This window comes from Ptychodera flava, chromosome 9 (assembly GCF_041260155.1).
Source record: "Ptychodera flava strain L36383 chromosome 9, AS_Pfla_20210202, whole genome shotgun sequence".
NCBI lineage: Eukaryota > Metazoa > Hemichordata > Enteropneusta > Ptychoderidae > Ptychodera > Ptychodera flava.
In genome coordinates, this window is record NC_091936.1 from 40486158 (window position 1) to 40502558 (window position 16401).

The 16401-nt window shown below is 40.1% G+C and overlaps 1 protein-coding gene across 1 annotated transcript; it reads left to right on the forward strand.

Annotated features, from left to right (window-relative positions):
- Positions 1 to 829: 829 nt before the first annotated feature.
- Positions 830 to 9986, forward strand: LOC139140992 (carbonyl reductase [NADPH] 1-like). The gene is made up of 6 exons (XM_070710514.1): positions 830 to 996; positions 4598 to 4858; positions 5545 to 5657; positions 6219 to 6347; positions 8272 to 8413; positions 9410 to 9986. The coding sequence occupies exons 1-6, from the start codon at positions 961 to 963 to the stop codon at positions 9611 to 9613; spliced, it is 885 nt and encodes a 294-aa protein (XP_070566615.1). The 5' UTR covers positions 830 to 960; the 3' UTR covers positions 9614 to 9986.
- Positions 9987 to 16401: the final 6415 nt, after the last annotated feature.

Genomic DNA, 16401 nt, shown 5'->3' on the forward strand with positions numbered 1-16401 from the left:
GGCTTTCGACCCATGGGCATTTTCCCAAGTACTTTTATCTAGCCTAGTGTACGCAGCAACAGAAGCTTTAGGACCTCTTAAAATTCAAAATCAACAATCGATCTTCTAATTGTTTAGAGAGACTGCCGAAGAAGTACTGTGACTTTGCAATGTTACAGCTGTAACTGTATTGGCTACATTTCTGAGGGTCTGTGCGACAGCTGCGTGAATTTGGCATGAATACTGATCATCGTTCTGACTAGTGCAGTCGGGTACTGTAACGTGAAATTCGGGGGCCGGAATGGCTTTGTAAACTGGTCTGCTTTAATTCGCCCCCCCCCCCCCCCCCCACCCAAAGTTTGCTAACATTAACTTGTACAGTATTTTAAGTGATGGTGTGTCAGATTAAATCAAGAACTTTGTAGCTATCAATACATTTTCTTCCCAACCAACCCAACCCAAAGGTGGATACCGTGCTGGTTCAAGGATATTTTGCTCATTTTATCACGTGAACAGTCGAATGATTCTAATTCCCACCAGTCTGTGTATTCTAGGCCAATTTCATTGAGTGTTATTTTCACAACAGGTAAGTGAATCTTACCTGGTGACGTTATGTCATTTCACTTGCTAGCCTCTTTATTTTTTAGGATGAGTCTTTTCATGCTGACCCTGATGATCGTATTAATAGGGATAGGAAGAGTGTTCAGAGGTCTACGCTCGACGCCCCTGCTCTTAGGGGCGGGGGAGCGTAGAGAGCGTCCTCAAGCGACGGATCTTTCAGTCCAGAAGAGTGCCCTCCTAAATTCATGCCGTAACGTGCACCGGAACCTCCGGTCCCCGCCTGATTATATAATCCTCTGAAAAGGAAACTTCCTAAAAGGCACAAGATTGAATTCAGAGAGCAGAATTCAAGAAATCGGTCGTCTGGTCCGTATATGCGCTTGTCAAGAAACGGACGAAAGGTTTGTCAGTTACAACAGTATGGACTCTACAAAGCCGCTGAAGCGGGTTGCTATGGTAAGACGCACATGCGCTCGTTCGTTGTTTTGATCCAAAGAGTCTCCTGGAACTAAAAAGTGAAATTCGGGGAGCTGGAATGGCCGTTGTTAACTGGCCTGCCTTAATTCATTCGCACCCCTCCCCCATGCTTTTCTAACATTAGCTCGTACAGTATTTTAATTTACTTCAGTGTGTGTATGTCCTCGTCAAAGTGATGGTATGTCAGACTAAAGAGCTTTGAAATTTCTTCCCAACCCAACCAACCCAACCAAAAGGTGGGTATCGTGTTGGCTCAAGGATATTTTGCACATTCTCAGTGGACCCACCTGTGGAGGGCCGTATGGGGGTGGTGGGAGATTCTAAAACAAGTTCGCAGATTTTTTCAAATGCCCCCTAACAAACTCACAATGCCCTAATCCCCCTTCTGACTTGCTATAATTTTGAAGTCTCCCCTCCCTCAAAGGAAGGCAAAATGTGGCCGATATAGTGCTTCGTCCAAAAATACTAAATCAAATACATGGGAGTCTATTGGGAAAACTATTAACATTTCTCCTGTTAAAAACAATCTATATCTCTACATTTATACGTGTTTGATAATCCATGTACTTTGCTGTAAGTGGCAGGTAAAAAGTCCATGTGTGTACAAAAAATTTGATTTTTGGATTTCATCGATAATGTTGATTTACTATGGGTAGTCTATTAGAACAGTATGAACATTTTTTCGAATATAAAACTAGTAATATCTGTGCATTTATAGACGATGGCTAATTGATGTAAATGATCTTGATTAGAATAGGGTGGTTACAGGTGGTTATTCAAGTGTTGCTATATATTGACTTTTAGGCTGTAGCAAGTTTCTTGATAAACAATAATATTGCTTTCTGTACAATTTCCAGCCAAACTATAAATGAAGGTGAACATTACAGCTATTGTCCCTTTCGCGATCACATATGAAAGGTTTGGAAACAGGATGACTTCCCTCATCTATCAGGAAACCTAGACACGATTAACATATTTGTATAAAAGGGAGTGCACCTTTTGGCCAATCAAGTATGTTTTGTTCAGTGAGTCGACTGCAGTTTCTTGCTGTACTCCCACAGTATGCTGGAATTATAACAAAATTATGTTTGGTAAACTATTTGTATACGAGTGTCAAGATCATGATCATTGTTATTGAGGACAAATGAATAATATTCTAGTCTGTACTTGAATTCAATTTTAAACAATAGCAATGCTGACTACATATGGCTGTGCTGGACTTTTCCCAACAGTCTGTTTATTCTAGGCCAATTTCTTTTGAGTGTTATTTTCAGAACAGGTAAGCGAATCTTACCTGGTGACATTTTATCCTTTCACTTACTAGCCTCTTTATTTTATGTGTCTTTTCATGCTGAGCCTGTGATGACCGTATTCATGGAGGTAGGAAGGATGCCTTCCTACCTTCATGACGTAACGTGCACCGGAATCCCCGGTCCCCGCCCTCGGTCACATCATAATTGTGTAGAGCTACGGCATGATGTGGCATGCCCCTGCATTGATCTCACACGCTTTTAACACAATTCATTACATTGCAGAGACCCACTCAAGGCAGGGTTATTTGGGGAGACCTCGGCCGGCTCTCTGGCTTGAAAAAAGAACACTCAAGACTTTTGTGAAATAGTTTTAGAGAAAGGGAAAATCGTGCGTTTTCAGAACGACCTGGGAATTAAATCACGAAACAGAAAGAAAATGAGAGATCGAAATTAAATAATAAACCACATTTTAGATGCCCTTCTTCAAGTAGCTATTGGTCCATAGCTGCGGTGTTATCGGACGGGATTTCTGCCTTTACGGGCTGGTTTTGACTTTTGCGATTTTTGTGGTGGCGGGGTTAAAAATCGTAAAAGTCAAAACCCGCCCGTAAAAGTCAGAAATCCCGTCCGAAAACACCACAGCTATGGACTCACAGCTACTCTTCAAGCCGACATGATACTACCTTTGTGTCTGCCCGGATCATAATTCAGTGATTGTGCAATGTTACATAAGGAACGCGTGAATGGAAACGACACACTCTGTGGTCTTGATGTTCAATTGATTGATGATATTCATGTTTTTAAGGTAGAACGCGCCTCGGGGACAGAAATTCGGGCTTTCAACAGTTATCAATTCTCTTCTGATCTACCATTTGTAATTTTAAGGCTCTTGATGATAGATAGCTCTTAATTTTTCATGGATCGATAAATACAAATACTTGCTCCGCCCAATGGCGTTCACCTTCCAAACTGATTTTGCTGGTTTTCTTCTAGTTTTCGTCTTTCTTTCCCTTTTTGTTGTTTTTAATATGATATATTTTAATAGTAATGGTCAATATTGCATTTATGTCCAACCTCTCGAAATCGATAAAACACTTCTGAGTGTATTGGAAAATTTGTAATTCGATTTCCTTTCCCCCAAGTGTGATGTTCAAGGATCGAATACATGTCACTTGCATTCTTTAATGACCTAGGGAGTGCAAACATCAGCGAAACCAGGCAGGGGTTACGGCGTTTAAGGTGTGATGGAGTGCGCCTCACTTTTTCTAGACTCCCTAGAATAGTACCAATCAGAAACATTATAGTCATTATGTTTTACTCTGATGGCGAATGTCCCATTGTTAACTATTCTATGGACCCTCACCGGCCTCCCCCGTGCCTACTGCCGTGATTAGTAGAGGGACTCAAATTTATCCTGCGTCACTGAAGTAATCTTGACATCACAACTCCCTCCCCTCGTCCCAGGCACAATTCATAAAGCCGTAAATAACATGTTGACGAAATCTCTCTTCACCAGCAGAACAAAATATCACTTAAAATAACAACAGCTGAAATTTAACTGAAGTAAAATATTCTGAATATCACTACATCATGACTCAAAGTTTTATGGCAGCTTGTATTGTTTATAAATAGCGGTTTCTTCATTTCATCAAACGAGACATTCCATTTACACATGTTTGACTGCGGCGCAAGATCTGTCACTGTGATTATCCCCTCTCATGATTTGTACCAGTGTTTTCACCAAAGTATTCCAAGCCCTCACTCCGAAATGGACAATGCTCCCTTAAAACTAGTTACAGAGTGATCGGCAATGATAAAGTTTTTGTTGTTCATCGCTAGAGTCTGACACATATCCTTCAATCTCAACATTATGATAAGCAGATCCATGACGTCATGATTTTCTTTCCAATTTTTTCCCTCTTTAAGGTAGAGCGCTCCTCGGGGACAGCAATTCGGACTCTCAAACTTTAACAATCTTTTATGATATACGACTCATGGGAGTTCATTTTAAAGCTCTTATTGTAAGAAAACTTTCCACAGGCATAGAATTTGGAATTCGAAAATTGTATTTTTCTCCATAAAGTTAGCACAGAGATAGCGGCCATTTCGAATTTTAGGTATCAGTAATCTTGGATCATTTGTTTCTCTGGTACTAAAATTTGCACGGTGACCTCTCCCCCCCCCCCCCCCCCCCCCCCGCCGATTTTTATTCTTGATTTGGAAGGAGAATGGTTTAAAGATTCCTTAAGGGAAGTTTGAGCAAAAGTTTAAGTCTTTCACTTTCGAGGCGCATTACTACCTTAAAACCAATTTCATTGTTGCTGCAGGTTACAGGTGCCAATCGGGGACTCGGATTGTCCGTCGTGAGGTTGCTGTGCAAGCGGTTCGACGGTGATGTTTATCTGACTTCACGTAACGAGGAGCGTGGCAAGGAAGCTGTGAAAGAACTTCAGAAGGAAGGTTTGGACCCGAAGTTCCACCAGCTCGATACTACTTCAATGGAAAGTATTGACCGAATTAAAAAGCACTTCCTCGAACATTATGGAGGGATTGACGTGTTGGTGGATAATGCTGGCATCGCATACAAGGTACTGAGACAATTGAAATTGCACTCCGCCATGCATGTAATGGGCTGACCTGTACGTCAGTATTGTTATTGTACAGGGAGTGGGGATAAATCTACAACACTGATGTACATGGTGTAGCCTATCTGATATTCTCAAAATTATCATGCCGGTCAGACGTTGTCCATTATTGCACAATAATCAATCAAAGCCTGAATGTGAACAGATCATTGAATAGTGTAGACATATATTAACATTTCTGTAGCAAGTACTATGCCTTTCCATGAACAAATTTTGTTTTCAAAATTGTTAAACCATTTAAATCGTTTATTAAAACTGATATTCTTTCTTTTTGACAATATTAAGAAAAGATGCAGCCTTCTTTCTGGGATCAATCTCTAACTATGGATTAAACTCACGATGCTGTCCCTGCCACATTCTCTAGCTCTAAGTCTGAAGCAAGATGTCGCACAGTCCTTTTACAATTTGAATGATCGGTACATATTTAGCGGTTTCTCAGTCCCTGCACAACTGTTTCTTGTCTTCTTATCCCCTATTGCGCTTTCATGTTCCTATATTCGTTCCCTGTGATCGTTTCGATTTTTCAATTTCTCTGTAGACTTCAGGGGTCTTGCTCTCTTGTAAAGTGTATCTGTAATATCGGTATGTGCGAACCAGAGGGGTAACATTTCCTCTTTATAACTATATAGGTGAAGAGTACAGTTCCTTTCGGAGAGCAAGCTACTAATACGATTGCGAATAACTTCTATGGGCGATACAACGTCTACAGGACTTTATTCCCGATAGTGAAACCGCACGGAAGGTAAGAGACAATCGTTATATACATAATGACATGTGGAAGTGATACGAGGTCATCTGAATTTCGATGGCAGAGCCATGCCACGGTCCCTGCACAAAAGGACCGTGGCCATGCTCATGAATCTAACTCTAAAATACGCGAGTATACGTTAAGATTGTTCAAATACCTGGCGCAAGTGTCTACATGTATCCCGATCTGATTATAATCAGATGTAGAGTACGACGACGTCTGTACGTGCGCGGTATTCTCTTGCTGTCGCCTCTCCTTACTAGGCGACAGCAAGAGAATACCGCGTGCGCGTAAGTAGACGTCGCCGTACTCTACATCTGATTTTAATCAGATTGCGTGTATCCATACTTGTCCACTTTACTTCACAATATCGCCCCTTGCAACCAGTATTTTTGATTGTTACTGTTTCCTTCACCTCGAACTATTGGTAAAACTTACAGCTCAAAGTGTCCGCCGCACACTGTTACAAACATATGCATCATTCAATTGTAAGATACCAAGGTACTTTCAGTACATAACAATAACAGCGCTAATCTTCTGTCTTGGAATTTTCAGAATTGTTGAAGTCGGCGGACGGAGTGGTGCTAGGATTCTCAATGCAATCAACCCAGATCTTGCAGCCAGGTTTAGATCCCCAGAGATCACGGAAGAAAAACTTGTTGAACTCGTGAACGAATTCGTCAGGTATCTATGACAGAGAATTTTGCCTTCCCATTTGCCATCGAAGGGCAAGATATTTCTGACTTATTCATTATATGTTATACCTTTTTTAACCAGAAAGTGGCGTGACACATTGATATCAATGTTTAGTTTCTTTGTCAAGTATCTGCAATGAAGAGGCATGTGAGGGTCATGCATACGATTGTTGACAGGGAACAATAAAGGCCAGCAGCTTTAACTATTGATAATTTTTTCACTATTTATGTTCTGTATGTCTCCTGTAAGTTATCGTTCTAATTTCCGAGGTTGTCGAAATACCAATTATTTACAAGTATTTAGCTTGTCAACTAATCGTTTTTACGTCTACAATGCACTTTTATTGTTCTTGTTTGAATTCTAGTAAGGACTAGAATTCACTGCCATCAATAGCAATGTACACATGCACCGGCTGAGTTGACAAACTGAATACTGTGCATCAAAAATCCGCTAAGTAGTAGATTCGGAAACTGTAATTGGCATAAAAACTCAAAAATACTGAAACGAATCAACAAAAGTCACAGCTACTGGCCTGTAAAGTACAGTCACTTCCCAACAAGATATAAAATCCGAAATATTTCGTTGGTCATCGGAAAGAAGTTATGATTATACAGTGTAACGGAATTATGAAACGACAATCTTGTAAAGTAGATCGAAAGTTTTATCAAACAGGCGCCTATCCATTACTCGTCTCGATAGTGTGGTCCTCTGCCCCATTTCTACCGCTGGTTGTGCTGCTCACGAAAATAGCTCACGGAAATGCTATTTTCGTGAGCAGCGCAGCCAGCGGTAGAAATGGGGCAGGGGACCACACTATCGTCTCGGTGGGAAATATTATAGAGACAGGCAGAAATATCAATGTTGTTTACGTCAACTAACGTTTGACAGCAAAGTAGATGTTTGTCACGCATCACCCATGCATCTTATTGTCCATCTCCCTTGCTGTACCAATCAGGAATGACGGGGCTGAGTGAATTTTCAGTCGTGTTTCGGGTGGGCCGGAGGAAATCGGGTACTCAACATATCATGTTAAGCGCGACCCTCCCCAAACGCCCCTCCTAAAAATATGACGCTCCCTTTTACAGTTTTTTTTGAAATGACCCTTACCATTATAAAGTTTATAATATGTATGGGACCGTGAAAGAACTGCTGCTGTAGCTCTTGTTTTGTAAATATACACAGATATAAACACTGATTACCATACACCGACTTTTTCAAACGCTTCGGGTGTATGAGACTTTGCAACACAGAATACAAACTTCTTAATCAGCTTGACCCCGATACCGTGATTTTCAAGTTGTGAAAATGACTCATTTTCATGCAAGTTTATGTATGGTTGTCATTGTCGTTGTTGTAGATTCACTGCAGATCGAATGACTGTTCAGGACATTTGAAATTACATCATCACCTCCACCACCACCATTATCATCATCATCATCATCATCATCATCATCATCATCATCATCATCATCATCGTTATCAACAACAACTATAACAACAACTACAACTATTTGGCTGCTGTCGTTGCAATTCTCATGGCATGGTTGTGAAAGTTCATCAATAGCGTAAACAACTTACTGAAAATCTGCGCTCATCTTAAAATTAGCGAATGTAAAATGACACCCTTCCCAATGCCAAGTTCGCAAATTATGACCCACCCCTATCCTCTGACCCATTCCCTCATAATAATTTACGGTCTTTTAAAGAGGCATTCCTAAATACCGGACTCCTTCATGGCGGTTACCGGTTGTTGACCTTGACTGTTCATATGATTTTTGTCATTTAGTTTGATTTGAAAGTTGTGGACAGTCAATTTGCTCAGTAAATAAAATTGATATAAAACCCGATCCCTTTAAGCGAATCATTTATCAGTTTACCACCATTTATCGTAGCCGATATTGTTCTCTTGAAGGGATGCCAAAGAAGGCAAACACCTTGAGAGGGGCTGGGACACCACAGCGTACAGTTTCGTCAAGACGTGCATTTTACTGCTCACGTGGATATATGCCCGTCATTTGAAAGACGACCCAAGAGAGGACATCTTAATTAACGTGGTGAGTTATGATTCCATTAGAAAAGATAACATCTTCTCAACAAACGATCACACTTAAAAATAACGCTTGTGACTGCTACAATAACAAACACGCTTTGAAAAGCCAAGATGTCGGGGAAATCAACCAAACAGCACATATTTTAATTGTCGCTATTATTTAAGTAATTATATTTCATAAAATTTGAAAAACCTTTCCAAGAACCATAATTTTTCCAATCTCTATCGAGGTCTACGACATTTCATGTTGAAATGTGTCTGATACGAAACTATCGATGCAACGATTATTATGAGTGCTGCATTATCATACAGTGTTCAAAACGCCATATTATTTCCTTTTTCCATTCGAACATTGCAGTTGCAAGTACTCTTCAAGCAATCCTTGTTATTTTCCTTTGATATTTTCCCTTTAATGTAGTATTTGCCTCGAATGTGAAAGACAAACTTGCGCTCAAATTTTCCTTAGGAAATCTTTCAATCATTCACTTTCAGAATTAAGAATAAAAATCGGAGGTTACTGTGCAAATGTTGGTACTAGAGAAACAAATTACTCAAGATTTACCTATATTTGAAATTCAAAATGGCTGCCATCCCTGTGTTAACTCTGAGAAAAATGAAGAATTTTTCAGTTTTCGAAAAACTAAGAAAACAACACTTTTTCTCATAAACACGATTGGAACTAATTTGGGATAATTGGATGGTGAAGTAATGTCGATTTAATGTACAGATGTTATCTCATCTGCTTTTCTTTTTATATTACACACTTGTTTTTTATGAGTAAATTGCGATATTGCAACATTCAGCTACACGGCACCTAACACTTTTGAGAAATTTGCAAAATATGAAAATCCAATTATCCCAAATTAGTTCCAATCGTGTTCAGAAGAGCTTTAAAATACAAGTGATATATCAGAGAAGAATTTGGAAAGGTTTGAGAGTCTGAATATCTGTCCCCGAGGGGCATTTTATCTTAATCTGTCTTTATTGTATTGATTCGCAGTGCTGCCCCAACGCATGTCAGACTGACATGACGGGTTGGATAGGAAGGAAGACCGCTGACGAGGGAGCAGAGATCATGCTGTATTTGGCGCTGCTGCCACCAAACGCCGAAACTCCGCAAGGACAGCTGCTGTTGGATGACAAAGAACAAGTAGAGTGGCGCGATAAAGATAATTACACAGTTATAGGACCACCATTATATTGAAAGTAAAGACAAGTTACTATTGGGTAGAGCATGGATAGTAGAGAAACTACTGTTTATGGGTAGAGTAATCATAAGCCAGACAAGGGCTTGCCATTATCAAACTCCTCATATGATCTACACTCAGGGAGGGACCAGCGTCTGCGAACAGTGTTTCGATAAAAAATTTAGTACGCTACTATGTCGTCTGTGGATACAGTATAGTAAATAATAATAATAATAATAATAATAATAATAATAATAATAATAATATAAAACTAATAAACTATAAGACAGGGAAGGAGATTAATTAAAAAGTTGATGCTTGATCTTGCAAAATGTGCAATGTTAACTGACCTTATCTCAGGACAAATAAACTATCGCTTTTACAAAACGATACTGGTATTCGACGTTTACATATTCTTTCTTATCAACTTTCCCACTTTCGCAAAATAGTCCTCTCCGTCATGATTGTACGGTCAAGTGACGCTCGGCTGGCGTGTATTAGCAATGGGGCGGTACAACGTGCGAGTTCGGTTCATTAACACCATTTTGGAATGTTTCACTCACATGTTCTATTCCGTACTCTTCTTCTCCTCCTTTTCATATCCCTCGCAGAGTCGTCTTCATCAAGTTAAAGATACTGTGGACAATCGCTGACGAAGGCCATTAAATTGGCCACTTGGGCTCTGTAAACGTCAAGTGTTGCTGCTGTCACAATGCTTGAAAGGGGGAGGGATAAATTATTCCTATCGTTGATACTTCGCAAAAAAAGTCATTCTTTGCTGTAGTCTTTTATAAAAATGTGAAGTTGATATGGTTTGCAGTGCATGTGCCTAGTGAACCTGTTCGGAGGTTTCAAAAAATGTGTCTTCATTAACAGGTACTAATCCTTTACTAATTTAAAGATCACTGTGTGTCTTGAATCTTTTCTCCGTCGTTCTAAGGATTTCCGTCGTAATTTCGTCCATCTTGTATGATTCCAATATGGTTGTTTACCAAATGTGAAAATCGTAAGCATGATGAATGCGCATACCCATGTCTGTTTGCTAGTCGACCATGTTTATGGCGAGGAAGTGAAATTTCGAGCTACAATTTTTTTTTATGTTTTATTATTCTCACAAAGATGATTGGACAACAAGAAAGTAATTGCAGAAGTACTTTGAGTTTTCTTTTTGCGTACTATTCTCGTAACGCAAGATTTGAAAGGCGCGGATTTTTCAGGGTCAACTCATTTCTCAACCAATGTGAACTGAATAATTCAGAAAGAAATCCTAGAAGGTCCTTTTGCCTCCATACCTGCCGAGATACTTTCGCTTTCATTTTCAAACAAGGAAAACCTGTGTATTATCTGATGCAATAGGACACCAAAAGTTCACAGAACACAGTTCAAAGTGTTCATTTGAAGCTCAATTCGGTGTTTAACAACTTTTGTTATTACTGTTACTTGAGAAAATAACTGAATTAGCGCTAGCACCCCTGAAAATACAAACACGCACTACACGACGTACGTGTCAATGAGGAGAAATTATCTTGATATGGTTTATACAGAGATGTAATGAAGTGGTTCGAATTTACCTGTCTGATCTCTCCAAAAGTTTTTGCCACACAGGTAAACTATCAGATATGGAAAAGATTAATGTTGGTGTTTCACAAGGATCGATATTAGGTCCCCTACTTTTCACAGTCTTCATGAATGATTTACCATTCTCATTACAAAATCCCAATCTAGACATGCATACGTTGCTTGGCAAATAAACATCACCCAAGAATACGATTAGAACTAATTTAGGATAATTGGATGGTGAAGTAATTTCGATTTAATCTGCAAATATGAGCTTATCTGCTTCTCTCTTTACATTAAACACTTGTTTTTATGAGTAATTTGTAATATTGCAACATTCAGCTATACGCGCACCTAACACTTTTGAGAAATTTGAAAAATTTGAATATCCAATGCTCCCAAATCAGTTCCAATCGCGTTCAAGTAAAAAAGGAGATCAGTTGAAGTCATAAAGTGAACATCAAGAGGAACTCTTAGCGCCCTCACCTGTTATTTGTACTCTCTGGCGTATTACCCCAGACAAACACAACAATTGTTCAAGGCTGATTGAATTATACCGAAGTACATAGTTTTCGACGCACACGTTGAAGAAAACGTACGGAATTCGATTACTTAGGCCTAAACCCTTCAATTTAGAAATAACAGCTTGTTTGTTACATTTGTCTCTCAAACAGACGGTAGCATCAATTTCATTCGTCCATCATTCAGGACGTTTTGCGTGTTTAACACGTTATTTAATTTCTTGATTGGAGAATGATCTTCAACAACTTTGAGAAAAAGATCCAGCCAACCAGTTAACACATCGTCAGGTTCATGACACGATTCCAGAGTCGACCAAGGCACTGAACTCAAATCATGTTTAAATTTGGCAAGTTCTTCACACATCTGTAAGTGTTTGGCAAGTTCTTCACACATCTGTAAGTGATGGACTGAATCAATGTGTGCAGTTTCCTTTGCGTGACAAATGCTGACAATTAAAGCTCCATAAACAGCATCTTTTGGCTATTTTTTCAGAACTTTTGTTTTGTGGTTTCCCTACACTTTCTGCATTGAATCCCTAAACTAATTTAATGCCAAGTATTTAGCATATCAACACAACTTATATGAGTATAATCTACATTGTTATTGTCGAAATTGTATTCAAGTCCGGACTAGAATCATTTGTAAACAATAAACAATGGTCACTACACACATACAAGCTGTGTTGACAAAAAGAATACTCGAACTTTCAGCATGACAAGCGGATTAGGGTCAGACACGGTAGTTGATATACAGAAGCAGAATACTGAAAAACTTGCCACAAGTCACAGCTTATGTCTCTTTAACAAATAAGAGTTTGTGGTCAATTATTTAATTTAATATCAAAAATCTCAGCATTGGATATTTCCCGGATGAGAAACAAAGATGTGATCTATAAGTGTTTCAGAGCTTGAAGTTGTTCTTTTTGGCGACGGGACACATGAGTCCAACCATGGCTCGACACGGAATTGAGCCAGTTTTAGTTTTTACCAGTCAAAATGTTATAATTATGATAACTATGTGATACTCACTGGACATGACTTTATCGATAGCAATATCAAAAGAGTCGTTCCAAGAAGACGTCGAGTCTTGTGGTCTGTAAAAGATACCAATTAGTATACAGGACGACTGTTTTCATTCTGCTGTACCTCATGAATCCATAGATTTTCCAAATGGCTGTTTTCCAAGTCAGTTCGACGTTGCTGAGGAATATGGAAGCCATGACCCCACACCACTGACGTTGCCTTGACGACCATGTCTGTAGACAGAGTAACCGCCAATTTGGAAAGTGAGGTCGCTAAATTTGTTCGAAAGAACAAAAAGATGAGATCTCAACCCTAGTGCATTCTGACTTGCAATCTCGCATTGAAGTACCTCAGAAATTAAAACGCATCCAGCTGCGCCGAAAACTACCTAGAGAATTGCTAAAAAAAGTCCTGTCTGCAGAACAAATAGTTTGCAACAAGAAAATTGAGACATTATGAAACAAGAGTAAACATCAATATAGAACTGGGAAGACGTGTTAAGCATCTCGTTGCTGGAAACAAACGTCTGGAAAAAAGTACAAGTTCTGGAAAGTCGCATGGATGATCGCAACAAAGAAAGAGAAACATTATCTACTAAATGCAAGCAACTCACGTCACAGACACAAACCCTCACCATTGAAAAAGTTTCTTGTAGGTATGCAAGAGGAGGGTTGGATTGTAAACGTTCAGCTATACGACGTGAATAAAAGGAGTTTCACTGAGGGGTTAAGTAAATGCGTGACGAGTCTCGGCAACCTTCACCTAACTACGTCGAGAATCCGTGAAGTCATTGAAGATGTGATGAAATTGTGTGGAAAAACTTCCAATCGTCTTCCTCGTTGGCAGACTATTGATAACACCATGGATGCTCGGGTGTATCTTTCCCACCAGCAGATCGCACAGGCACTTGCCCCATGTGAAGATACTTGTCTGTACCGAGACGAAACAAGGAAGTTTAGTAAAAACTACAATGCGTGTGTTGTAACCGACACTCACAAAAATACCTGTGTGTTTAGATTAAGAGGTATGGTTGACAAGTCCCCGCATACATTCCTCGGTACATCACAACTCATCCTGAGTGACATGGACGGCTGCGGTACAAGTGGTGTGGCTAAAAAAATGCTGGCCCACATAGCAAACACGATGAGTGATCGAGCGAGGACCAACATTGCTTTCAACGATCTACTTGAAAGTTACAGCACAGATGTGCTGCCAACTGTTGTAGAGAATTGAGAGGAGTTGACACAAGGCTTACTCAAAGCTGAACATTTTTGTGCACTGCACATTTAAGTTAATTTTGATGACTGCTCCTCGGAAGTCATCGACAAATTTGAGAAAGAATACGAAGGTGAGGATGGCAATGTGGTTCAACCTGATGAGGGATATATAGCATTGATTCGTGCAGCAGCGAAGTGTTTTTCACGTGGTTGCGATGAGAAGAGCAGCGTCTAAGCTTATGGAGACTTTTCCACATATATTTCTTCCTTGCGGTTCAAGAACTCCATCGTTACATTTCTCTGTATTCGTTTTAATATTAGTTTCCTTTTAGTCACCAGAATTTACTTCACCGTGCACACATAACGCATTTTTACAGACAGTACATCGCGCCACAAATGCTCTCCAGAGGGCGGTCTTGCTTCTCTGGCTGGAATGAAAGTTTTGAATTTGGGTAACTAGGTCATTCTGGAGACAGGTGGAACAAACATCTAACTTGCTGGCCATTGCAAACATCACCTCCAAGCACAGTCCCTCGTGGGCTATTCAGCTCTGGGACTATTTGCCCCATAGACGAGTGTACATTAGCGAGAAACACCCATGTGTTTGTGTTTGTTTATATTGAGACATATATAGAGGGCATGAATAAGTCTAACTCTAACCCTAACCCTAACTTAAGTCTAACCCTAACCCTAACCATCGGAAATACGTATCAACAAACAAACAAACAAACAAACAAACAAATAAACTGCTCTTTATTGACAAATATTAACAAAACAGCTTTTCGCTGTTATTTTATTAAAAATAACAAATAAACAAACACAAACACATACACACAAACAAACAGACACAAATAAACAACAAGCACGAGTCCCCTTTGCTGACACCAGGTTTATAAAGGTGCGATATGGCATCGCAACATTAGACCATAATATTTGTCAAAGTTTCTCTTTTTTCGTGGTTCACGATATGGTTGCCATCTTGTGCTATAATTTACATCTTGGTGTATTAGGGACCGTTCAGTTTTTACGGCCGGGGGGGCGGCAAAATCCAGGGGGTCATCGTAATTTTGGAATCCGCAAAGGGGGGTCATTGCTTTTTCACTGGTAGGAAAGGGGGCGTCACCACATTTTCAAAAACATAATACCAACAATAAAGTTCACTTTATGCCATGGCCATGATCGACCCTCTTTACTGGCGGGCCGCCTTCGGCGGCTATACATTATGTATTACCCATGACCCTCTTAACGGGCAGACGCCTTTGGCGGCCCACTCCAATTAGGTTTACTTCATGCAATGGCCATGATCCGACCCTCTTTACCGGCAGGCCGCCTGCGGCAGCCCACTACAATAAATTGACTTTATGTAATATTCCACGGCAATCTTACTGTAAAATTCCCAATTGAAGTCGCGGCTTGTATTAGAAACATTTTTGAGGGACCCCTGGGATCACGCACTGAATAATGGTAATGGCCGCGCGCCTTCAGCGGCCCTGTCCAGTAAAGTCTACTTTATGCAATAGCCATGATCGACCCTATTTACCGGCGGGCCACCTTTGGTGGCCCACTAGAATAAAGTTGACTTTACGTAATGGCCCATGACCCTCTTAACCGGAGGGCTGCCTTTGGCGAACCACTCCAATAAAGTTTACTTCATACAATGTCCATGGACATGAGTTGTCTATGGAAATGAAGTTAAAAATTGCCTTACAGTCGTCCTAATTAACAGACGTTTCAATGGATGTGGCTGAGAAGTTTGTGCACTGGCATCTCTGCCACACGAATAAAGTGCGCCGCGTACCGGAGTTCAAATCCAAACCATGCGGGTAAATTTGACAGATGGGTTTTGGTTATTTTTCAGGGGGGGGGGTCATCAATTTTTTTCGTCAGACAAAGGGGGGTCATCTTTTTTTCACAAAAAATGCAGGGGGGTCTATATTTTTTTGAACACCGGCGACAAGATTTTGCCGGCCCCCCAGGCCGTAAAAACTGAACGCTCCCTTAGCTTCAGTTACTGAAAGCATCCGGATCCAGACTGATACTTCAACTCGTAATTCCCCTAACTACGAGCGCAACACAGATTTGTAGGACATTTTGAATTTCAAATATCGATAAATTTTAGATAATTTGTGTCTCCACTGGGAAAAGGAGTCAGTCCCCTGGGGTGGGGGGAGGGCGGGGTTCTTTATGCAACAGTTTGTTTATTTGTTTTATTTTATTAATTTCGACTGTGATATTTCAGATAAAGATTTCGACTCCAAACCGTCTGACTGCTTTCTTTATTACCTACAAGTCCTTATCACCTCTACAACCTGTGTACATACCTTACCACTTTAATTGTTCCGCAAACATTAGGGGGGTTTACTTGCTAATCGGCTCTCCGTACCAGATTAAGTCAACACCACAGCTGTCCCACACGTAGTAAAATAAACTACGTTTGTAGTACAAAGTAATCCGACAAATCAGATGCAGAGGCGGTTTTGTCGAAAA